A 25,290-nucleotide genomic window follows, 5' to 3' on the forward strand; every position below is an offset into this window, starting at 1 on the left:
CAGGCACCCAAGAAAGATGCGCTGAATGCCGCTACGGGGAGAGCCCAGTCTTCCCAACCCACACCTGCTGGCCGTGAGGGGCCTCAGTGGCTAAGCAAGGCCTGAAATGGAGGAGTCAGGGCGTGTCCGGCATCCTCATTACAATAATACCGAGGAAGAAACCGAGGCAAACAGGTGCCTGCGACCATCACTGTCATGACAGGCAGCCCCTCCGGAGCTGGGAGCAGAGGGCACCCCATCTCACAGTGTGCCTCACTCTCCCCTTGTCTTCTTGCCTGAGCCCCGACATTAAACACAAGGCAGCACTCCTCCTGGACTGGGGGCTTCTCCTGCTACATGAGCAGAGAACAGCAGGTTTTCCGAATTACAGCACCACCTGGCCTAACAGGCCCAAGTTAGGGGACACCAGTCGGCCCGCAGACAGGCCCGTTGCCAGGGCTTTTCTGGGTCTCAGTGGCCGCACAGGCCCCAGCGTCTGGATGGCCTAGGAGCCAAGCCACTGCCCCCTCGGAGATGGCACCTGCCTCTGAGCCCAGTTCTGAGAAGTCAATGGGGTAGCGTCCTAAAGCAGTGGCCTTCCAACCAAAGCCCCCAGAATAAATGTTTACAATTACGTATCTTTTTGTGCATTTTCCAGTTGACATCTAAAATTTCTCATCGTAAGTTTAAATACTTGGAAAGGATGTAATTTCCAACATACTGTAAATATTAACATTTCAAAATAAAACTGTTCCTGTTTCTCTTTTAAATGGATCCAGTGGAATCTAAATACCATAGCGATTTGAGGTCCACCACCATCCATCCTAAAATCACAGAATCCAGTGCCTCTTAAAACACTGGGAGATTTAGAAAAGTTCCCTTTGCCTCCTCCAAGCCCAATACCCAACCCGCATCCTTCAGTGAATTCTATGGTAAAAGGCCTTTTACTGAGTAGTCTATTACACTACTAGGCAAAAAAGAACTGTATGTATATAAAGGTTTCAATTTTTTAATTTCGTGTGACCATTAAGCTCTAAGTGTCAGAAATTTTCTTCTGGCTTGAATTATTATTACAATTACTATCAGTACATAACGGATGCACATGACCGAAACATCACTGACTGTACAAGGAAAAACATCACAGCTTATTAGGAACACATCTCAGAAGAGACGAGTGGGAATTTTTCAAAAGTATTTCAAGTACCCACAGATGAAGGCAGAGCTCACTGTCAGTTGTATTTTTCAATGTTTATAGATGCAAGCGCTAACACCCCTTCTTCAAGCAAAAGGATGGGATGGGAAGAGATTCACATAGCAAATTCTCTGAATTCCTTTAAAATTATATGCTAAGAATTATAGTCATTTGTTATCAAAAATCATTTCTAATGCTCTATCAGCTGACAACTCGTTCAGATCCTCTTTCAATTTTGTTGCAAGGGAAGAACTGGAGAAACCTTACCTGCCCCAGGGGGACCATGGGTGACAAGGCCTAGGTGGGTTTTATGCCCCAGGGTCGTATCTGCCTTGACAATGTAAATAACAAGCTTGCTGTGTGCGAAGCATGGTGCCAGCTGCCTTACCCAAATTAACTCAATTAGGTCTCAGGCGATCCCGGGGGACAGGCACAAGTATTGTCCCCATTTTACAGACAGGGAGACTGAGGCTCCGAGTGATCAGGCATCTAGTGCAAGGTCACACAGCCAGAAACCTGGGCCCAGGTGATCCTAACCCTCACTGCTGCATGCAGTGCCTCCGCAGAAGTAGGAGGAGGCCAATGTGGAAAGGGTGCCAGGAAGGAGGGTTTACAGGCTCCTTCCCAAGCAGATGTGGTGAGGAAATGAGCACATGAGGAAGTTGAGGACCTGCAAATTTTGCTTTCTTTTGTTTTTGTTAATTTTAATATTATTTATTTTTGAGACAGGGAAAGAGAGCGTGCGAGCGGGGGAAGGGCAGAGAAGAGAGGGAGACACAGAATCTGAAGCAGGCTCCAGGCTCTGTGCTGACAGCAGAGAGCCCAATGTGAGGCTCGAACTCATGAACCGCGAGATCAAGACCTGAGCCGAAGTCAGACGCTTAACAGACTGAGCCACCCAGGCGCCCCAAATTTTGCCTTCTTGAATGTGCTCCCATCCTACCTTGGAGAGGTTACCCACAGATGTTTCTGTCAAGTAAACGGTATCAGTGCCTGGTACACCACAGTCCCCGATAAATGTCGACACTCACGTTGTTACTACTGCCTTTAAATCCCAGGCAGAGAAATAACTTCCCTGACGGGAGGGTACCTTGGGATCTTACCAGCACTCTACAGTCTCGGTTCCTGACCCCGGACCCCAATATCCTTTTTCTAAATAGAAGCCAAAGCCCAGGTGACAACAGGCCTGGAAACAGTCAATAAATGGAGCAGAAAAACCACGGGCTCTGGAGACAAACTGACCCACAGTCAAAACCCAACTCTACCACTTACCAGCTGAGTTCCCCCAGGGGAAGTCACAACATCCTGAGCCTCAATGGAGGCTCGTCTCTAAAATGGGCACGAAAGCACTACTCGTGTCACTGGATGGCTGCACAAAAAGGGACATTGCCACTGGGGGGCCAGACACAAGAGATACTGGGTGTTGGCCGACGGCACGCTTCCTCTCCGCCCCCTCAGTCACTGACACCTCGTATCTGGCGAGCACCCACCATCTCCAGCACCCAGCGGCCCACCAGCCCGGGGATCTGGCGCACAGAGGCCTGGCTAATTTTGAAAACCCAGCCAAGTGCCTTGGCTTCCAGATTTTGCAAAGAGTCTTTCTCTACATCTTGAAATTTCAAGTTCTCCAAACACTCGGGGCTGCCAGGAGGAGGTGAACAGGGAGGCGTCGCGGTGGGTTTTATTTTTAGATACTGGCGTGGAAAGCGTCCAGTTTGGCTTCTCTCTGGTGCCCGGTCACCACTTCCTCCCCGAAGTCATCACCAAAAGGAACAGCAGACACATCAAGGAAGCATTTCGTAACTCTTCTGCCCGGTACACTCCGTAACAATGGCTCCAAGGTTTTAGTCCCGGGCGCCCTGGTGGCTCAGTTAAGCATCCGACTCTTGATTTTGGCTCAGGTCGTGATCTCACAGTTTGTGAGGTCCCAGCCCTGCGTTGGGCTCTGTGCTGACAGCATGGAGCCTGCTTAGGATGCTCTCTCTCTCTCTCTGTGTCTGTCTCTCTCTCTCTCTCTCTCTCACCCTCTCTCTGCCCCTCCCCCACTCACACTCACACATGCACTCTCTCTCTCTCTCAAATTAAAAAAAAAAAAAAAAACTTTAAAAAAAATTGAATAAATAAATAACTAGAGGTTTTCATCTAAACCTTCCCAGGAAGCCATGTAAAAGCAAACACACTGAACCCCCAGGTTATTCCTCACATCCTGAAATTCCAAGTCCCTCTCCCCTCTTCTCCCCTCCCCCCCTCCCTCTTTTGGTAGGGGTAGTGGCACCCTACTGTGTTAGTCTAAGATTTTCCAGGACAGGAATCAGGTATTGGGGGAAGGGCACATTTTTCCCCCTTTTAAGTAACGTGTTTATTGGTGAGCACGTGAATTCACTTCCTCTAAATATCGCTCCCCCGCAGAAATTTCTTCGTGAACCTGGACAAGCGCTATAGTTAACCTCAGGGAAGCACCTGGACCTTCTCTTAGCAACCTCCAGCTACAGCTCCAACTTTAAGGCCAGGACTTGATGGTGGGTACAGCAGCATCTGCAAAGGATCTGGTGACATCCAAGGTAACCGTAGGTAAGGACTAAGAGACCAAAATAAGCCAAAGCATCCTGGAGCAGGACCGATGTGAGACACCTGGCCCCAGAATGACCAAGGTACAACTGCACTTCCTCTGCCCACTGCTGGACCCCCGACAGGCATTATCAATCAACCCCTGCCCTCAGCCACTCACAGATTTAGATTCCTCCAGGCAGCCACTACCAATCAATCAGAAGCGGCCCCGAAAGCATACTTCTCAGCCATTCCTGAATTCCGACTTCCCTCTTTTAATGTGTAAGAAATTAAGGTCCACAGAAAAACTCAGTGCAGATCACACAACTTTGCAGAAAATGAGCCTGGTTGAAAACTCTACCGTTGATGAGGGGCTCCTCCCCCAAAACCAACCTCAGCCTCCAGGTGACAAGTTCAACCTGCTACAGGGAGGGAGACCAGAGGGAGACCAAGGCTTCCAGACACAGCCACCCAGCCCCACCCCACCAACCACCCCCAATGGCCACTGTCAGAGCAGGTACATCTATTTTGGGGCCACAGAGCCCGCCCCAGGCCCTGGGAGGGATTCTCTCTCCATCCATCCCTCCTTCTCCAGCCAATGAGCACCTGACTTAAGTCTGCCCCAGAGTGAGGCAGCCCAAGGGTCAGGAGCCCCCCATACTGACTCGGTCCACCTTCCAGGAGCCAGTGGCCCACAGAGAAGATTGGGTGTCACCAACTGATAGCAGGATGGGGATGCACCTGACCTGGGGAGGGGGAGGGGGAGGGGGGAAAGGAGAGGGGAAAGAGTACTCTTGGAGATGATACCACTCACCAGAATGGTCCAAGATAGGAGAAGACTCACCCTCAGAGGGCTGAACAGCCAAGGCAGGGGCCCAGGGGGACTCGTGCTCCCTCAGCAAAGACGGAGGGCAGGCATGGACCAACCGTGGGGGCACCAGGACCACGGATGTCTGGCGGGGTGGCTAAGCTCCCGCACCCTGTACCCCCACTCCCACCCAGAGCCCCACTTCTCCCCCAAGCCAGCTCCTTCCACCGATGACCCCACTGCAACTCCACAAGACCCAGAGACCACCAAGCATGACCCACGTTCTGCCAGGGCAGAAACCACAGAGATTCCACAGGGGGAGAAGTTAAAAATGACATGCAAGTGAAGAAGCTAAGCACCCAGACTCTTGGGGCGCCCGGGCAGCTCAGTCGGTTAAGCATCCGACTTCGGCTCAGGTCATGATTTCACGGTTTGTGAGTTCGAGCCCTGCGTCGGGCTCTGTGCTGACAACTCAGAGCCTGGAGCCGGCTTCGGATTCTGTGTCTCCTTCTCTCTCTGCACCTCCCCCACTTGTGCTCTGTATCTGTCTATCAAAAATAAATAAATGTAAAAAAAAAAAATTTTTTTAAAAAAGCACCCAGATTCTTGAGGGAGAAGGGGAAAGGGGGCCCTAAAAGGCCCACCCACACGAACAACAGTGAAGATATGGTCTGTACTCACCTGCACGACTTCTATCCCCCGCTTCCTGTGGAGAGAAACAAAGAAAACAAAGGTTACTCAGGCAGCCAGGAAGCATCCTTCCAGAACATTCACTACAGCCAGCTGATGGCAGGACAGCCTGCAGCTGCACCTCTCAAACAGGATCCCCAGAACAGCCTCATTTGCAAAGGGAAAGTCTGCAAACTCCTAGCCAGTCCTCAAGGCCACCTTCAGGCAGAGAGAGAGAGAGAGAGAGAGAGAGAGAGTTGTTTCCTGAGAGGGACTTGGCTGTAGTTCTACAAGGACCCCAAGTTTGCTGGTTTTCCTCATAGGCATCCCGCTCTCCAATCTCAGGGCCAGCCCTTCATGGGCACAGCTCCAGCCTGGATCACCCCTGTACCCTTCCCTCCACCTTATTTACCCCCAATGGCCTGACCTTCCCTCCTGGACTCAACCACCTCCCATGGCTCCCCATTTCTTCCCATATCAGGTCTACTACCTCGGCCTGGCCTCCCAGGTCTGCCTCAGCCCATCTGCTCTCCCACACTGCAGGAGTTCCCCAAACCCTTCAGCCCTGCTCAGTTCAGTGCAATCCTGGCCATCTTTAGCCCCCACTGACCCCCTATGCATCCTTCCACCCTGACTCAACCATCATCACAGGCCTCGCCAATATTCCTGCAAGCCCGGGCCCTGCCTCTTCCATCTCTCACCCACAATCCCATGGCCAATATTCACCTACACACATGCCCTAATGACCCCACCCCATTACAGACAGGATCAGGGGCTCTGAGCAGTGCACAAAGGCCCCCTGCCACACACCCACCTTTACCTCCCCTGCCCTACATTCCTCACTGAAAGCCTTTGGGCACAGGGCCATGCCCCTTCTCCAAGTCTTGGTCCACACTTTCCAGCCGAGCTTTCAGGATGTGGCTCAGACAGAAGTTCTCCCAGGAAGCCTTCCCTGACCCACGACACCCTCGCCCCACTGACCCACGCAGAGCCAGAATATTTCCGAGAACTTGGGGCTACCACTATATCCCAGCCCTTCGTTCCAGAGCCCCAATGGGCTGTCACCTGGGGCAGGATGCTAGGGAAGGCACAGGATGCATGGAATGCAGATGGCTTGCCAATGGCCATGCCCACAAGTGTTTTCCTGAGAAGAAAGGCTAGGCCGCCCACGGACGCTCAAAGGACCCGTGACCAGGAAAGGTCAGAAATTAGAGCAGGGACTATGGCAGATTCAATGGCTGTGTGTACCCTGTGCCTACTTATGGGGCCCGCCCGGCATACAGACACTCCCTAAACGTAAGTACATAAACACCTCGCTCGGGTTCCCATGCCCAGACTGGCCCAGCACTCAGGGGCACAATAAATGCGACAGCCATCGCTCGGGCCCTGGAGGGGCTCACGGTCTAGGGGAGGAGGTGGGCACAAAGCCCCCGGGAAGTCTCTGGGCACCAGTGAGTGGGCACTGACACCATTCCCTCACACAACACAGCTGAAGTGACAGCTACCAATCTTACGTTACCTTCTGAGAGCCGGGCACCAAGTGGAACCTCCGAAGGAAGCCACGAGGTCAGTCCAAGAGGGCAGACCGGCTCGCACTGCAGGATACGCCAAACCGGCCCTCCCCTTAACCCCCAACAACCTCAACACAACCTCGGGTCCCAAGGAACCCAGTGGGAAAACTACAGTGGTTGATGCTCCCCGGGGTCTCCACCATCACTCAGCTTCTCTAGAGTTCCAGAAGGAATGACAGCCAATACCGATGTACTGCCATGACTTCATGGAGGGGAGACTGGGCACAAGAGCACGGCCCTGGGCCACCAGCACCCACAGCAGGGGGGCAGACGGCGCCCTGAGAAATCTGCACCAGCTCACAACCCACATCATCTCTGAGCCCTGTGGACACCTCAGTGCATTGGCCTCATTCCCAGATTGTCCCGCCCCACGTGAGCATGGGTGATAGGAACCGGTCCTAGGGCACTTGGCTCAGGACTGTGACCAGCCAGGTAAGGTTCAGTGTGACTCCGCACTTTGTCCCTGCCCCAGGACAGAAATTTCAAACAGCTAAGGGAGCAGCCCCCCTCAGCCAGTCCCAAAGGACTTGGAGCCACACCTCAGGAAAAATGGACAGCACTGAAGGAGACAGAGGGCGCAAGTGGACGTGACCCGCACCAGGTAGAAAAGGGCTTCCGCTGGGCTGCAGCCCAGACCTGGGTTTTCCCTCTTCGTTAATCCTCACGGCATCCCGATTATCCCGGCGTGTGGCTCTCATCTCCTTATGAAGCCAACTGCGGCTCACTTCCAATCCGTCTACATCTGACCTCATCCCAGTCAGCTCTCCCTCCCCCGGTCCTAAAAAACAAACAGGATGCTAACTTTGAGCTAACTCTGAAAACACAAGAGACCCATAACATAAAACAAAACAGTAATCCTGAGAACAGGCAGGCTGAAAATCTTAAGTGTGGCTGAGCTGTCAGGGGCCAGACCCGTTCCTCTGCGCCTCAGAGCTCCAAGAACAGGATAAATTGTGACTCTGGCAGAAAGGAGGGGGCGCGGCTCCCCTTTCAGCCCACATCAGGCCACACAAGTACGTGAGACACCCTCAAGGCGAGGGCAGCTATGGTGTGACGGATGCTCTCTGCTCACTGACGGCTTCCGCAGCCCAACCAGGGAGGGGCAGTGATGACCCATTACTCGGATGAGCAAGCGGAGGCTGGGTGATCTCGGGAAGTGCGCGCAGTGGCTCTGCAGCCAGGCTCGCCCACACCTGGGTGGCAACTGACAGGCCCAGCAGAGCCGGCACAGGAGACACTGAGATGGACCAGCCTGGTCTCCATGCTACAGAGCCTCGGTGTAAGAGGGGAGGCGAGGAGGCCGGCAGAAAACCACATGGCCCATGGTGGCAGGACCCTACGCACACCACTGTGGCCCACTTGGGAAAGGAGAACGTAAACCCAACCCAAAAACGACCAACAACCCTCATTTTCCAAACAGCAGGCTCCTGAAATCCCAAACGTTCAGAATTTGGTTCAGGACGCCCAAGGGGAAGACGGAGGGGAAGATAAACCAGAGAACTCGTTGTCAAGTGATTAACTGCTCCCCCTGAAAACTCCAGTCCCTCATCGCACCCCACAGACATCCTCAAATGTGCAGTGTTCCAGGCTGTGGCTGTTAATTGCCACGCTGTGACAGCAGAAGACCAGTAGCAACTTACACACCCTAAGAGACCTTTAACAAACCACACGTGGTCAGAGAAATACTAGGCAGTGAGTAAAAAGAATGCAGAAGTCCTCCATGCACCCTCAAGGCTTTCTCGCTAAGACACTGCTATGTGAAAATACAAGGTGCAAAACCCCGTGTGCGGTGTGCAATTACCTGCGTTCAGAACAGCATCCAGCACAAGAAGGAGGGCTTGCATATATACAGAATGAATCTGAAAGTACCACAAGCAAACAGTAGTGGGATGGCCTCTGGTCAAGGGCAAGGGCAGCCGGGGGGTGGGGTGAGAAGACTTCTTTTTCACTGTGCTCTCTCATGCTTGAGCTCTGTGCCACGTGCATCCAACAACATATTCTCAAAAACTAGGAGTGTGTTTTTTGAATTGTCTTGTAAATAATAGGTAAAACTCCAGTGGCGCCTGGGTGGCTCAGTCGGTTAAGCATCTGACTCTTGATTTGGGCTCAGATCACGATCTCATGGTTCATGAGTTCAAGCCTCACGTCGGGCTTAGGATTCTCTCTTCCTCTCTCTCTGGCCTCCCCCACTCACTCATTTTCTCTCTCCCTCAAAATAAATATTTTAAATAAATAGGTAGGTAGATAGATAAATGAATAAATGAATGAATGAATGAATGAATGAATAAAGGTAAAGCTCCAGCTGCCAGCATTCTCAGTACTTGGCATAAGGTAAATGCCTGATAAAGCATGAGTCAATCAATCAATCAGTAAAGTGAAGCAGGAGTTCAGGATTCATCTAGAAAAGCTTCCAAGTTGTGCTCAAAGAGGAGCTGAAACAATGCCCATTCTGGAATCACCAGACTGCCCTAGAAGGAGCATTCAGTCTGGATTCTAAGGGCATTTCAATATTCGAGTATCTGAAAAACAGACCAGGAGGGAGCACAAAGCCTGTAAACTGTGGACACAGTAGAAAAGTGACGGGTGGCTTTTTTTCCTTTACATTTCCGTGTATTTTCTTTTTTTTTTTTTTTTTTAATTTTTTTTGTAATGTTTATTTATTTTTGAGACAGAGAGAGACAGAGCATGAACGGGGGAGGGTCAGAGAGAGAGGGAGACACAGAATCGGAAGCAGGCTCCAGGCTCTGAGCCATCAGCCCAGAGCCCGACGCGGGGCTCGAACCCATGGACGCGAGATCGTGACCTGAGCTGAAGTCGGACGCCCAACCGACTGAGCCACCCAGGCGCCCCATACATTTCCGTGTATTTTCTAGTTTCCTACAATAAGGATAGATATTACTCCCAAAATGATAGAAAAAGTAACACTAAAAGTTAAAGTTAAATAATCAAAGGAGTTTATTAAAAAGCCTGCACCTGGAGAAAACTTCTACAGGCTCTAAAACTATCACTTTCTCAGTACCTATTACATTGATAAGTTTTGGACAAAGATCTACCCCCACAACTCATAAACTTTTTCCAAATGTTTTTCCAAAAACTGGATAGCTGTGAAGGGAGGATCTATATCGTAAAAAGACCCTTCCTCACCAGAAGCCTAAGGAGAGCACAGCCTTGAGGAATTTTAAATGCTCACTTACAAAACAAACTAGCCTTTCAGGACAGGAGGGAGAGCAATCAGGGAAAACTTCCGGGAGGAGGCGGCATTGGCCATTTGGAAGACAACTGAAGGGAAACTACAGACCAACACTAGGGAGGAGAGATTAAAGAGGAATAACATGAGGAGTGCCCCCCTTCCCAAAAGGGAGTGTGGGAGCATAAGATCCACTACGAGGAGTGGGCAGGGGCAATGAGAAGTGGACAGAAGATGCGAGCAAGGCCCAGAGGCCCAGAATATCACAGCGCAGCCTGGCCTTTACCCTGTGGGCCAGTGGGTCCCAAATACCAGGGTGGATGACTAAGAATCACCACTGGGGTTTGTCAAAAATACCCATTCAAGGTCTAGTCCTGCAGACTCTGATTCCGGAGGTCTAAGGTCTAAGGCCAGGGAGGGATTCGGGGCTTGTTCGAGCCCCAGCTGTTGCTCAGGGGGCAGCCAGGTGTGAGAAGCAGCAGCAGCTTGTGCTTGAGGAGTAGCAGGACCAGACTGGGGGAGGGGAGGCCGGGAGGTGTTCCTTCAGGTGCAGCCCTTCCAGGTCTCGGGGACAGGACTAAAGGACATGCAAGAACTACAATAGCTGTGACACTCAGTCTGGGCACAGCAGGCCAAGGTCACGTGCCAGCGCCAGCAGAGGACGGAGAGCACGCTGCATGATGACAGTCAACTCTTCCATCTTCCCGACCATGGTCATGCCAGCAGGTGATCAGAAACCCAGAACTGAGCTGAGTGACAGCTCAGGGCTCAGAAAATGCAATCAGGGAGGCAGGTGAAAGGTAAGAGGCGGGGTGCGTCCCTAAGAGGAGACCATGGAACCAGACCTAACTGTACCTGTGCCTCCGTTTCCCCATTTGTCAGGTGAGAAGAATCCTGCAACTCACCTCACAGGGCTATTGGGGCCCACACTAGGAATGTGGGCTTCTGTTACTTTGCTCTGTACTACCCTCCAGCCTTCCAGAACTATCCCTCCTTGATCTCACGTGATTCTGATAAGCCAGCAAACCACGCAGGGGAGGGCCGCACCCTCTCCAGGGGTGGCACGTGGCCTGGCACCTCGGTAAGATGAAGGACAGGAACAGGACCTGAGCCAGGCCAGTCCTGGTCCCTGCCAGGACAGGTCCTGGGGGACTGTCCACAGCACAAAGAACACGGCCAGGAGCATTGGCACGCCACCACCTCTCTGTGGCCAGACTCACAAGGAGGAGCCCGCACCAGAAGGAAAAGCCGTAACCCTCTTGCTGGAGCTCCAGACCCGATCCAGCCGGCCTGGAGCCTGTCCTCTCCAGACTTGCACTTGCAGATTATCTGCTTAAGCCAGTTTACCCTGAGTCTCTGTCACTGGTCACTGTCTTGCTTACTACAGCAGGTGCTCAGTAAGTGACAACAGCTACCACTTCCTGAAGGTGACAAAACTACCCGGATGACCCAGCGTGGGAGGAAAGGAGACAACAAAGGGGCCCAATGAAGAGGGTCAAAAGCAGGAGAAATAGAAGGTCCCAGAAGCCAGGGAGGCAGAACACCTAGACGGAGAAGTGTCCACAAACCCATACCACAAGGAGGCCACATAAGGCCTGGGCCTTGGCCACTGCATATGGCACTAAGAAGGGTAACACAGGATATCTTGGGACGACGACTCCCATCAAGCGGGAGGCCTGCCTCACTGCAGAGCAGGGCCCTGTAGAAACCAGCAGCAGACACGGACCTGGGTCTCAGCTTTCCTATCTGGTAAATGGGTGTGATCCTTCTGGCCCAACAGAACCTCCTAGGGCAGGTGTAAGACCTGACGACTGCAGACATGTGTGTAAAGCACATGAGATGGTGAATCAGCAAGGGAGAGAGAGAGGGTGATGCTGAGACACAGAGGTGCCCTCTGACTAATAAGGAGAGAAAAGCCTGGTGGTGACAGCGAGAACTGCAGGCACTCAGAGAGAGCAGAGTGGCAATCAAATAATTCAGTCTGTCAAAAAAGGGGACGCTTGGGCTCATCAAGAACTGCTTTCGGGGCACCTGGGTGGCTCAGTCTGTTGAGGGTCCAACTTCAGCTCAGGTCATGATCTCATGGTTCTCTGCTGTCAGCATGGAGCCTGTTTCGGATCTTCTGTCCCTCTCTCTCTGTCCCTCCCCGTTTGTTCTCTCTCTCTCTCTCAAAAATAAACATTAAAAAAAAAAAAAAAAGAACTGGTTTCTTGCAATCTGCCAGGGCACAGTCACTTGCCTCCTACCCAGACACAGCTGAGGACCGGCCACAGGGGGCAAGCTGCTATTGAAAGGGGCCCTACAGGATAACCCAGCTGCAGAGGGAGGCCAGGCCTCCTTGGAGCAATTTCATAGCAGAGGGAATCAACCCGGAAACGCAGGCTCCCTCCCACCGACAGGGGAGGAGAAAGACGCTGCACCTGCACCCAGAGCTGAAAACCACTTAGAGACGGGAAGTGTGTAATTATTCAAGTGGAAAGCCAGGCACACGCTCATCCAAGCCATTTGTAGCACAGTTTGGTAACTGCCAGATTTTAGGAGCCCCGAATAATAACGCCCTTTAACACCCACGAGGCAGGCAGGCAACCTCCCCGCTTCCTGCCTCCTTCCTCCCCCCAGAGGGTAGGCCCCGGAGTGCCTCCGGAGGACTTGGGGTTCCCTGAATAGGCAGCGGGGCCTCTTCCCTCACCAGTGTGCGCAGAGGGACATGCCTCCCACTGCCTCAAGTGCAGCCCCAAGGTCACCCAGCTAACCCCACTCGAGGTCAGTTCCTTAGGAACCTTCCTTCCTTGGCTCCCAAACTCCTCAGAGTCCCCGGAACCCCAGCACTGAGCGCAGACCTTAGAGGTTGCCTGGCTCCGTGTCGCTGACTCCTACTAGGCTAAGGGCACTGCGGTGGACGTGAATGGTGGCCACCACTGCTGGCGGTTCTGCTGGGCGCTCCCTTGGCCCCACGCCCCCCACCAAATTAGGCATGGCCACGCGGCTCGCTTTGGCCAATGAAATGCGCACAGAAGTGACCCATGTCATTTCCAAGCAGACACTTTCAACTGCCAGGGTCCAACTCCCCAGCCAGTCCTCCAGGACATCCTCGTGGGAGCACGAGGACGCAGACGGCCCCCAAAGCTGGCCCAGACCCACTCCTGAAAAGAAAACCTGACCGAGTGGCAACAAAGCCAGGCTGGGAACCAGAAGGAAACTGTTAAGAGGACCTTCAGCTAGCGGCTGTTCTCCACTGGGGCAATTTTACTTCCAGGAGACGCTTAGCAACACCTGGAGACATTTCTGATGGTCACATGAGGGGAAGGCCTACTGCCATCCAGAGGGTAGAGGCCCTACAATGCACAGCCCCCTAGGACAAAGACCCTCCAGCCTAAACTGTCCACGGTGCCAAGGCTGAGAAATGCCGGGGTGTGGAGACCAGCAAGGAGCCACCGGACTATGAACGAGCTATAAATAAATCTATTGTCGCAAACTTCTTGGGGTTGTTTTCGCAGCCTATCCTGACCAATAAACGCCCCTTGAAGAAACAGGGCTTGTGGCCTCTGTCTACACGCCAAATTCTGAGCACAACACCTGACACGTAGCATTTGGAGGTGCAGCATAAAGGCACTGGGGGGAAAGCAGCACGAGTCCTTCTCATGAAACCCTCCCAGGAGGGACCCCATTTTCTAAACCCGCCTGAGCCTGACAAAACTCTGTGCCTTTGCACAAACTGTTCTCTCTGCCTGCCATGCCCTTCCTCCCCTGGCAAACTCTTGCTCAGCCATCAAAAACAGCTCAAACATCACTCCTGCTGAAGGCTGTTCCCTTGCCCCTTCCCCGGGGCAGAAATGACGGCTCTTTAGCCATACAGCCATCTGATACTTAGAACTGCTCTGTGCTCCGTTTCGGACCAGGAGCCTCCACCCCCAAGGGCAGGGACTGTGTTATTTATTTCGGCACCCTCCCCACCGTGGACCCTCAACCTGGCAGGAGCCCTGCAAGCTCTTCCTGAATGGATGTCCCAGCCTCCCGGTGCCAAGGCTCTGACCCTGAGCCATCCCTGCCCATCTGCTTCTGCGGCAGTCTGGTTCACTTGCTGATGGTCTCGTAACTTGGATTTCCCTCTTATTACAATGCCAGAAACTGAAATGGCCCAATATAAAGGCAACATACGAACAGGATTTCAAAGCCAGTACAAACATTTGAATTGTTTGGACAGCCCCAGCAAAGAACCAGATAAACTGGAAGCTGCCATATGTCTTTTTTTTTTTTTCTCCTTGGGGGGTAGGGGAAGGGAGAGCCATTCCCCTGACTGGACAGCCACCACCCCTCCTAACTGAAGACCTGCCCCCATACTAGGTGCCCCACCTGGAGGAGACAGGCAGGCCACAGGTTCCTCAGTGCAGACACCGTAGCGTGAGTCAGCGTGTTCTTTCAGACCTAGGACAAACCCAAGGGGTCCCTGGAAGCAGCTTTCCCTCAGGAACCCAGGAGGTGGGCGAGAGGCAGGGCTAGTGACTCACCTCCCCAGCTCCTCCTGGAGGAAAGCAGAACCGCCAGGACTAACTGGCACATGAGAGCACAAATCCCACCCCTAACTTTCAGGATAGGGAAATTGAGGCGGGGGGTGGGGGGCTAGATATCCCCCAAGGAAGTGCATCCAAAGTGTCATCATTTCAGGGGCAGCTGGACGGCTCAGTCGGTTAAGCATCGGACTCTTGATTTCGGCTCAGGGCATGATCTCACAGTTCATGGGATGGAGCCCCACGTCGGGCTCTGTGCTAACAGTGTGGAGCTAGCTTGGGATTCTCCCTCTCTCTCTCTCTCTCTCTCTCTCTGCCTCTCCCGTGCTCGTGCTTTCTCTCTCTCTCAAAATAAATTTAAAAAAAAATTTTTTTTTAAAGTGTCACCATTTCAGATCACTCCAACTTTTCATCTGAAAACAAATGTTGAGACCCCTTAATGGCACTCAACACATTCTGGCTTTTTTTTTTTTTAAGTTCATTTATTTATGTCATCTTTACACCCAAAGTGGCGCTCAAACTCACAACCCCAAGATCAAGAGTCACATACTCTTCTGACTGAGCCAGCCACGCTCCCACTTTTTAGTATTTAATTTTTTTATGTTTATTTTTTTACAGCAAGAGAGAGACAGAGACAGAGACAGAGTGTGAGTGGGGGAGGGGCAGAGAGAGAGGGAGACACAGAATCTGAAACAGGCTCCAGGCTCTGAGCTGTCAGCACAGAGCCCAATGCGGGGCTCAAACTCAGGAACCGCAAGATCGTGACCTGAGCTGAAGTCGGACACTCAACCGACTGAGCCCCCCCAGGCATCCCCCCACTTTTTAATATAAAAATTCTCTAACAAATTCTTTTTGAGTCTTTTACTACCCCTTTACAGGTGCCATAATTTTTCTTTCTTCTAATTAGGGAGGAGCCCTAAATTGCAGGAGGTGGGGGGGTGGGGGGGGTGGGGAGGGTGTTTCTAGAAGCGGAGACCCACAGGGGCTGCAGGAAGGGTTGGTTCCAGCAAAACCAACCCTACCTACCACCTTCCACCCAGTGGTCAGTTGGCCTGCCTGGGGGCTAATGACTCAACCTGTTCTCTCCCCAGCAGATTCTCATTCCCAAGAGTGCAAAGTCATTTTAAGCTAGAGCAGGAAGAGAAACAGGAGTCCCAGCGCTGACATTTCCCTGCTTTGGAGCCACCGGGGGAGAGAGACGCCCGCCCAGGAATGTCTGATTTTTGTAGCACCTATCCTCAAGGCACCACACACCCTTAAAATAACTGCACAAGTGTGTGTCCTGGGCCTACATCTGGGATGGTGACACTCTCAAAGGCTGCGTTCCAGCATACATTACATGACACATCTCCATCCGCCCAGACCCTGCTGCTAACACTCCCTTGCATTTGAAATCTCCCTTCCGGCCAGACGGCTGGATTCCAAGAGCATGAGAAGGGTTCTTTGAGCCCTTGCGGTTGGGGCGGGGGGGGGGGGGGGGGGGGGGGTGTCTGCCCTGCTGCCCGGCCTCCCACCACAGAAGCGCAGAGCTCCCCATATGACTGCTGTCAAACATTTGCTGGGCTGGCCTAGTCACAGAGGGGACCCCAAACCACCAGTCCCCGCCTAGAGATGTTGGTGGCCACAAGGCCCCTGAATACAGCAAACATCTGGGGGATGGCAGGGGGCACAGGAAGGTTACTTAAGATTGCTGTTGGAGCTGAGCCCTGAGGGTGACGGGGAAGGAGGCTGCCTGGGCGTGCCAAGCACCAGACACAGCCGGGGCAAAGCCAGGCCTTCTGGACACTGGGGTTCCCTGGGTCCCTCTGCCATAGGCACCAGGGTTACAGTCCCATCAAAGGAAAGGTGAGGTTACCCCCGCCCCGATTTCAGAAAACTTAAACCACGAAGCGCCTTATTCAAAATTTATTTTGAATAAGCTATTTACAGGATGGCAGTGGTGTCCAGGCCCAAGAAGTCGGTCAAGTCACAGCCTTATCCTTTGGTCTGTGATGAAGGACAGGGAGTCAGAGCCTGACTCTGACCCTGCTTGACCCAAGCCCCTCCTACAGACCAGCCCCCAGCCGGGGGGAAGAGAAAGGCAGTGCGTCGGAACACGCACAACACAAACTTCTCTTCGGTTCTGGAGGTCAGGAACAGGTCAGCAGGGCTGCGCTTTCCTTCTGGAGGCTCTCCAGAGCCATCACGCCTTTACCGTTCCCGGGTTCTGAGGCCACCTGTATCCCTCAGCTTGTGGCCACACTGCCTTGACCTCTGCTTCGTGGTCGCATCTCCTTCCGCCCCTCCTGTCTCCCTCTTACAAGGACTGGTGCGGTTACGCTGGGCCCGCTCAGGTGATCCAAGATGCTCTCCGACCTCAAGATCCTGGACCTTAGCCACGTCCGCAAAGCTCCTCTGCATGTCAGGGACCATATTCACAGGTTCTGAGGACACCTGTTGGGGGGACTTTATTCTGTCTAGCCCAACACAAGGCTCTTGCAGCTCTCGGCCATCCCACGAATCTCGGACACTCCCTTGCAGTGTTCAGAGGCAGGCCGGGTGCAGATCAGGATTCATCCAGTTTCGTTAGGAGCTTCAACAGTCACCAAGGAGGATATGGGAACTCAGCCCCCACGTGCTCACAGGATTCTAAAGAGACAATGGGCAGGGTGCCTGGACACTTCAGTTAAGCATCCAAATCTTGATTTTGGCCCAGGTCATGATCTCGAGGTTTGTGAGTTCAAGCCCCATGTCAGGCTCTGCACTGTCAGTGCAGAGCCTGCTAGGGATTTTCCCTCTCTCTCTCTCTCTCTCTCTCTCTCTCTCTCTCCCTTCCCTCCCTCCCCTGCTCCTGCTCTCTCGCTCTCTCTCATCTGTCTCAAAGTAAATACATAAACTTTAAAAAAATAAAATAAAGAAATAAGAAACACATAAAGAGACACTGAGCAAAACCAAACACCAACACAGGGATCCCTGATGGGGAGAAGCGCCCTGGGCCTGGGTGATAGAGACCTAAGGCCCCAGACCCGGAAGCCTTGGCCCTAAGTTGCGGGGAGGGGTAATATTCCTGACCCCTGGGCCCACCGTAAAGCCCATGAGAGATGCCCAGACCAGACAGGCCTACCCACCGCTCACTTCAAGGCCACCTGGCTTCACTGAAGGCCAAGTCCCTCAGACCCTGCCAAGTGACTCTGAGCAGTGACAGACACCTCCCAAAGAGAGGTGTTTGGAACCTGAGCCCAGCACGAGGCATGCCAAAGCCAACAGGGGCCTGCTGGGTCCCCCACTGACAGGCCCAGGGGTGCTAGGCCCTGGCCTCCGCCCCCTTCCCAGACGCAATCAACTCTAGAAACAGGCAATGGCTTCATCTGGCGCTCCTGGAGCCCTCAAATTTAGGGGAGGTTCCGAAGCCCTGGCACAACCCGAACAAATGATTGGCAAAGGCAGTTAATTCCTGAGTCCCCTCACTCCCCATTCAGGCCTGGTCTCCCCGAGCCCGGGAGAGGAGACAAGGGAGGAGACAGGGGCCAGAAAGGGCACTCACTTCACAGGTTCCATTAAGGGGTATGACGGTCCTATTTTTCTTCAAGTGAGGGAATTCAGAGAGGTCAAGAAACTCACCCAAATGTTATGCTAAATGGAAGAAGCTGGACAGAGAAAGACACAGACTGCATGGTGTTACTTACATGTGAAATCTAAAAAAAAAAAAAAAAAAATTCAGCTCATAGAACAGAGACCAGAAAAGAAATGGGGGGAGGCTGGTGAAAGGGACAAGCTTTCCGTTCCAAGATGAATAAGATCTGAGGATCCAGTATAGGACATGGTGACTACTGAAGTTTACCGAGAGTGGGACTTAACTGTCCTCACCAGCTCCAACAGAAACAAATACGTGAGGCAATGGATGTGTTAATTAACTCCGTTGTGACAATCATCTCGCAATTTATGCATACGACAAATCACATCGTACACTTTTTTTTTTTTTAATGTTTTATTTACTTTTGAGATGGAGAGAGACAGAGCACAAGTGGAGGAGGGGCAGAGGCAGACAGGGAGACACAGAATCCGAAGCAGGCTCCAGGCTCTGAGCTGTCAGCACTGAGCCCAACACGGGGCTCGAACACCATGAAGTGTGAGATCATGACCTGAGCTGAAGTCGGGCGCGTAACCAACTGAGCCACCAAGGCGCCCTCCACATCGTACGCTTTAAATACGTTACAGTTTTATTTTTCAGTTATACCTCAATAAAGCTGGAAAGAATATACACGTATTTAAAAAAATAAAAAGAAACTCGTCCAAAAGCTCAAAGCAAGTAAGTCACAGCAGAACCACAATCTAAAGCTGCGTCTGTCAGCAAAGACCATCCTCACTCCGTGGCCTGGGAGGGCAGGGGTCCAGCCAGGTCTTGGGGGTGAGGCTTCTGGGGTTTCTGGAGGCACAACAGTTCCGGACACAGCTGCCCCCCACCCCCCACGCCACCAACTGCCCCAACCCTGGGCCGAAACCCCTCCTCCACGCTTGACCCTGGGGAGGTTGGGGGAGCCCTGTGGGTGAAGAGCCAGAAGGCACTTCCAGGGGCTGTGACCGGTCTCAGATGTGCCGAGACCCCGTGGAGTGGGGACTGGACGCGCCACAGGACACCTGTCCGTCCCTTCTCCACAAGGCTGACCGACTAGGGTGTCACTTGGAACCCACGTGCTCCAAGCAGAAGGACCATGGAAGCAGAGCTCAGCCCTGTCGCCGGAAGGGTTGCGGCTCCCCAAGGAAGGCAGACGGTGACTGGCCCGACTGCAGGGGCTGAACACCCGCCATCAGGGTGGGGACCCTGGTACACAGGGAAGGTGGCGGGGCCGATGTCTGAGGAAGGTTCTGAATCCACCATCGAGACAGAGAGCAGCTGGCCAGGTCACTGGACTCAAGGAGACCACAAAGGCGCCCGGAAGCACAGGCCGGTCAGGCCTCGGGGGACCCAGTGCCTGCTCCCGGTGACAGGCACACCCCTCCCCCCACCTCCTTCACGTTCGGGCTCCCACCCTGCCGGGCTCTGCAGCCGCAAGCCATGGCAACGGGCCCCAAACGTCTCGACAAATCCCTCAGAGAGCCCCACGCAGGGTGTCACAGCCGCAACCTAAAGCCAAGAGCCTGGGCCCTGCGCAGAAGTGAAAAACGCCAAAAAGAGAAGGCCCTGATTCCTCAGAAGGGAGAAGCCTGAGTCTGGGCAAAGGGCAGCCTCCCTACCCCGGAGGCCACCAGCCTGCTGTCTCCGCAAGCCCCACTCCCCCAGCCTGTGACGTCTACACTGAAGACATGACTCGTCACCTCACCACACCCCCAAATCGGCTGCGGCTTCCCCCAACCCCCACTGGCACCGAGGCCTCTGTGACAGGTGCCTCCCTCCTGGTCCAGGGAACCTCACCCCTGCTGGCAGCTCTGTCCCCAGCATACCTGGCTCCATGCCCTCCCCCACAGGCCACCGCCCTCACACTTCCGACTCCCTGCCCACGCGGGCAGCCCCCCATCTGGAACACCCCCACTCCCCGTGCCACCCTCACCCGCAACAGAACCCAGGGGGCGGCCCAAGGGGAAGGCCCATGAGGAGCCCAGGGAGTCAGAGCACAACCAGAACCAGACTCCTTACCAAAGGTAAGACCCACAGCCCACGCCCATCCTTGAGGACGGCGGGACCTCTAAACATCCCAGCTCACTTTCCTGACTCAGGATGCTACTCTGCTGGACAGCTCTCCAGGAATGATGGTCATTGCCAGGATAAGAACTCCAGACAGAGAGGAATGAGCCCAGTTAGCAGGGGGAGACAGAGGGGGCTTTTTTTTTTTTTGGCCAGGGTTGTCTTAAACTAAATTCCTCCTGATAACTTGCTTTCTCACAAACTGCCTTTCTGTCCAGAGCATTCTTTTATTCATTTACGCACGTTATTTCATGCATACTTCCTGAGCACCTACTATGTGCCCTGCATGGTTTCGCTACCGGGGATACGACAGTAAAGACAGTAGAAAGGATTCCTATCCTGAAGGAACTTAGAGCATAAAGGGAAGGGTGAACAAGCAAACGCCTGAAATAAATACAACGTGTGACATGTTCTGAAAAGAGCACTCAAGGGGCTGAGACAGAGAAGGTGGGACTGTGCTGAGGTCTAAAGGCTAAGAGACCAATAGTGTGTGTGGGGGGGGTGCCTGCGAGAAGCAGGAACAGCATCATGTGCAAAGGTCCTGAGGTAGGAAAGAGTTTCGAGCAGCTGAAGAACTGAGAAAAGATCACAGTGCAGGGAGACAGAGGCAAGAGGCACATCTTGGGACCCTCAGGGGCTGTTCCTGTGCCATTCGGTAACCTGGGCCAAGAAATTCCCTTTTTGCTTAAACTCATCTGAACTGGGTGTTCTGTCATTCACATCCACAAGAATCCTGGCTTTCACAACATCCAAACCAAAGCATCACATTCTACCACCTTTGCCAACAACCTGTGCCTCAAACTTGATGGCAACACCAGCACCCATCCAGCAGCCCAGCCGAAGCCCGGCATCCCCCCCCACCTCTCCTCTCCCTCATCCCCCACCCCATCAGTCACCACAAAAAGCTTTCATTTGCGCCTCTAGGCAGCCAAGGCCTGGGGGTCCCTCCCCCAGGGAGGTGGCCTACGCATGCTGGAAGGAGAAGCAGGAAGAGGAAAAACAGATGGCCTCTCAGCTGAGGGGAAAAGAGAACCCCCAATAACACTGGCTGGTTGATTGCATATAATTATGAAGGCAAACGCTCTTTAAAATTAGCTTCCCAAATGCGGATATAATTTCAAGTGTCCCTTGCAGTGTGATTACAGCGTCAGCCCGACAAATGTTTTATCGTCAGCTCAGATCATTCAGGCCCCTGCAGGCAAAAAATAACGAAGCCAACAGAGGCGCTGGAGCCAGACAGACAGCTCCCGCTCCCGGAGAAGCGCTCCCAGCTGCCCAGGGGAAGCACCAGCCCAGGAACCCCAGCACGTTGGGAACCGGCCTCACTCCCTCCACCGCCAGCACAGGGCCCTCCCCAGGAAGGCACGAGGCACACCTTTCTTCTTTCTTCTCTCTTTCTGGATCTTCAGAGTCCTTGATATTCAGACTCAGATCCCAAGAGCAGCCAGTTAATAACAAGGGTAGCTTCACTTACTGGATGCCTCCTACGGCCAAGTGCTGCACTCCGCGCCTCAGTTTTCCCATCTGTAAATGGGCGTGTTGATGGCGTGGAACTCATCACATGAGGAGAGAATGATGCCTGGCACATAGTGCGTGCCCTGTCGATGCCACCGCAATCCCCCTCCCCCTCCTCCCACTGAACCCTTGAAGAACACTGGCTGGCTCTACAAATGTGGACCTGAGGCTCAGGATACAGGAGACACCGACATAGTGGGTGAAGAGCAGGCATGCAAACACAGCTCTACCTGAGTCCAAGCTCCACACCTGTGTCACGCTGCATCCTTGCTAGGCTCAGGGGATGGTGGAAAAGGTGTCCCTCTGAGCTTCTCAGTGTACATTCGGACGGCGGGTGGCAGCCTGGCCCTCCCCAGCTTTAAGCACACGACCCTCTTCAGGGGTCTGCGTTCTGACACATCACAGGCTCCGGCTGGGTGGCCGGCCTCCATTACTCCCCTCTCTCACCAGAAGGTGCCCCCTAACTCGGGGGCCTGCACCGCACTGGGTCCCCCCATTTCACACACAACAGAACCAAGGCCAAGACTGAGAGGGACTTAAGGTCATGGGAGAGTCAGGAGATCAACTAACTGTCATCAGGCACCCATGACAGCCGACTACTGGGGGATGGGGAGGACCACACACCAGCATCCACAATCCGCACCAGCACCCAAAGACAGAAAGATGAGAACACCGAGGTTTGGAGAAGCCTAACAGGACAGGTTCAGGGTCCCCAACAAGGGAGGGCCGTGATTTTCCATCCAGGCCTCCCTTCTTGCAGGCCAGAGCCCCGGCCACCCTGAGTAGCCATGAGCACACAGCCATGAGGGCCTCGACAGGTGTGTGAGAACAGTGAGCGGCAAACAAAGCAGGCCAGACCTGTGACTGGGTAGCAACAAAGCCAGGCTGGGAGCCAGACAGGAACCATTGGGGGGGGGGGGGGCACAGCTAGCACTGGTTCTTACTGAGAGGGACAGCCCCCCAGGGGACATCTGGCAATGTCTGGAGACATTTCTGGTTGTCACAACTCGGGGGGAGGGGGGCGGGCAGGGAATGGCACCCTGAGCATGGAGACCAGGCATGCTGCTGAATATCCTTCAACGCCCCAGGACAGCCCTAACAAGATGGAAGGATCCAGCCCCAAAATGCAAACAGTGCCCAAGCTGAGGAGCCCCGAGCTACATTCGTCTGTGAACAAGCACACGGATCTGCCGAGACCTGCAGTTGGTTCAAAAAACCAGAACTTTCAACTAAATAAATATGTATGTGTGTACGTACATACGCATTTATGTAAACGTGGATATATGCATGCCCGTGTGGTTTGCATGTACTAGAATACCCTGGAAGGATAAAAAAAAACAAGAAGCGATTCTGAGGGGGCAGCTAGGGGTGAAGGGGGCACAGCTAGGACAAGACCCTTTTCACTGTAAGTCCTTTCTTACCTTTTGATTTGAATCATGGGACTGTATTGTCTATTTCAATGCACACGCATTCTGTCAAAAATAACACTTCCTGTGCATGTGCACAGTCTCCCTCAACTCCCCAACCTCCACATTTTGAAAGCCTCTTGAGCACAATAACCCAAGGTCAACCACCCCAAAACACCTTACTGAGAACGAAGAAGAGCCTCGAGTCAGATGTGCAAAGAGGCACAGAGAGTTTCCACGCGTCCCCCCAACGTGCCCACCCCACCTACACGCACAAAGCTGGGCCTCTGGCAGCCCCAATCAGGGTACGGCTGATGGCAGAGCCTGTGGGGTGACCCAGCCCAAGCTGGCCACGCTACAGTCCCGGCTGATGCCAACCAGGCCAGCCAAATTTCCATCCCGTTACAACCAGCCTCAGCGGAAGGCAGCGTGCACTCACTGGCCTGAGCCCCACTGGGCCTCAGCACTAGCGGACTCCAGAGGGGCAAGGAGCCAGGAATCCAGAAGGCGGGCTGGAAGGGCGTGCTCACCCTGCCTCAGCTATACTCCCGGGCGCCAGGCACTAAAGTCACCCAGTCCTCTTGCCAGGGGCACCTGCCTCGCCAGATCCGCCCCCCATCATGTTAACCACGTCCCCCAAAGAAACATACTTCACCAAGGCCTGGCGGACACCCGGCCAGCCTTTCTGGAAGGTGCTTCCTTTGGTCCTCAGGTTGACCCTCCCCCAGCCTTCGCCCCTGCGCACTCTGCACCCTCTGCCCCACCCTCCTGGAATGACCACTCATAAAAGCAGGACTTTGTTCTTTCCTATGACCCACTACCCATGCACTTATGGACTCAAGGCCCATTTCCTGGCCCAATAAGGAGATAAACGCCTAACTCTGCAGGGGGTAGACACATCCCAGGTTTAAAGAGAAGCTTCACAGGGGACGGGCCTCCAGGTTCCAGAGCCCCGAGGGCAGAACTGGGTACAGTGGGCAGCCTCGCAGAGCCCAACCCTTTTAGGCCTCCTCAGTGACCCCTGTGGTCCTCACACTCCCCTGGCGGGGGGGTTGCGATGGGAACCTGAGTACACTGAACATCCCAAATCCTACGTGGTCTCCAACCGCCGGCCCCCTCACCTGCACAGCCCACTTCCCCACCGGGCCCCTGTCGGCCTCACCCCTCCTTCCCTCTCCCAGGCCCGCACCCAAGCGGCAGCAGGTTTTCTAAACCAGTGCTCCTTAGAGATGAGTGTACAACAGGCACATGACCTCCTGGGGGCTCTGCTAAAATTCGGATCCTGATCAGCGGGTCTGGGTGCGAGGAGATGCTGCAGTTCTCACGAGCCCACGCTGGACCACACCCCGAGTGGCGAGGTCCTAGTGAGTCCTCACATCTGGCCAGCAGTCCGGCCCCTCCCCGCTGCCTGGTCAACCACAGCAGCCTCCCACCCTGCAGCCCAGAGCCCCAGTCTCGTCATCTCCGGTCTGTCCTCCGAGGAGCTGGCAGAGCCCACAGGGGCCTCGGCCCGCCCTGCCGACTGGCCTGCTAGGGCTCCCACAGCCTCCGAGACAAAGGCCAGGCGCACAATGATGGCTTACAGGACCCTGTGCCACCTGGCCTTGCCCCAGGCTCACCCCTCACACCGAGGCTCCTGGAGGCTCTTAGGGGCATCTGCGGCCTCAGCTCCACCTACCCCAGGAGGGAGGGGCCGGGGGGGTCCCCCCAGTGGAAGATACTCAACTTCTGGCCTCCCCATCCGTTCAATGCCAGGACGACCACGCCTGACGATGTGGGCGTCCCCTCCTGCCTGCTCCCAGCCGGGAACATTCCCGTGGTGGGGAGAGACTGCCAGGGCAGGGGGCTTGGGGCAGACACAGGAAGGTGGCTGCTCTGCGGACCGCTTCAGAATGAGAAGGAAAGGAAACAAGAAGCAGGGCCGCACCTCTGTCAGTCTGCTCTGGAAACTCATCTGTGCCCACAGCTCAGAGGAGGCCGAGAGGGGACCTCCCCCCACCCCCGCACACCACCCCTGCGGCTGCATCAACGAGAGGCTGTCAGCCAGACTCACCCTCCAGGAGCAGGTTTAAAAGCCACCATTTTATCATCAAGTGCTTGCCTCGTGCTCAGTGCTCTGCACGGACCTCCGGTCCCCCGAAAGCAGCCGAGGGAGGTGGGCCCTGTCATCATCCCCCGCTGAAGCTTACAGACCTGCAGTGGCCTCCCGGTGGGGCAGCCAGGATCCAAGCCAGGGGGCCACCTCT

The 25,290-nt window shown here is 54.1% G+C and overlaps 1 protein-coding gene across 3 annotated transcripts in view; it reads right to left on the reverse strand.

Annotated features, from left to right (window-relative positions):
* The window catches only part of ITPK1 (inositol-tetrakisphosphate 1-kinase), a 179,088-nt gene that overhangs the window by 132,067 nt on the left and 21,731 nt on the right, over nucleotides 1-25,290 (reverse strand). For all 3 annotated transcript variants that reach the window (XM_053889728.1, XM_053889727.1, XM_019462099.2), the window contains exon 2: nucleotides 5,208-5,232. In XM_053889728.1, the coding sequence (XP_053745703.1) occupies nucleotides 5,208-5,232 (25 nt within the window). The remainder of the gene's footprint in view (nucleotides 1-5,207; nucleotides 5,233-25,290) is intronic.

The sequence above is a fragment of the Panthera pardus genome, unplaced genomic scaffold (genome assembly GCF_024362965.1).
Source record: "Panthera pardus isolate Hobbes unplaced genomic scaffold, ASM2436296v1 HiC_scaffold_24, whole genome shotgun sequence".
Classification (NCBI taxonomy): domain Eukaryota; kingdom Metazoa; phylum Chordata; class Mammalia; order Carnivora; family Felidae; genus Panthera; species Panthera pardus.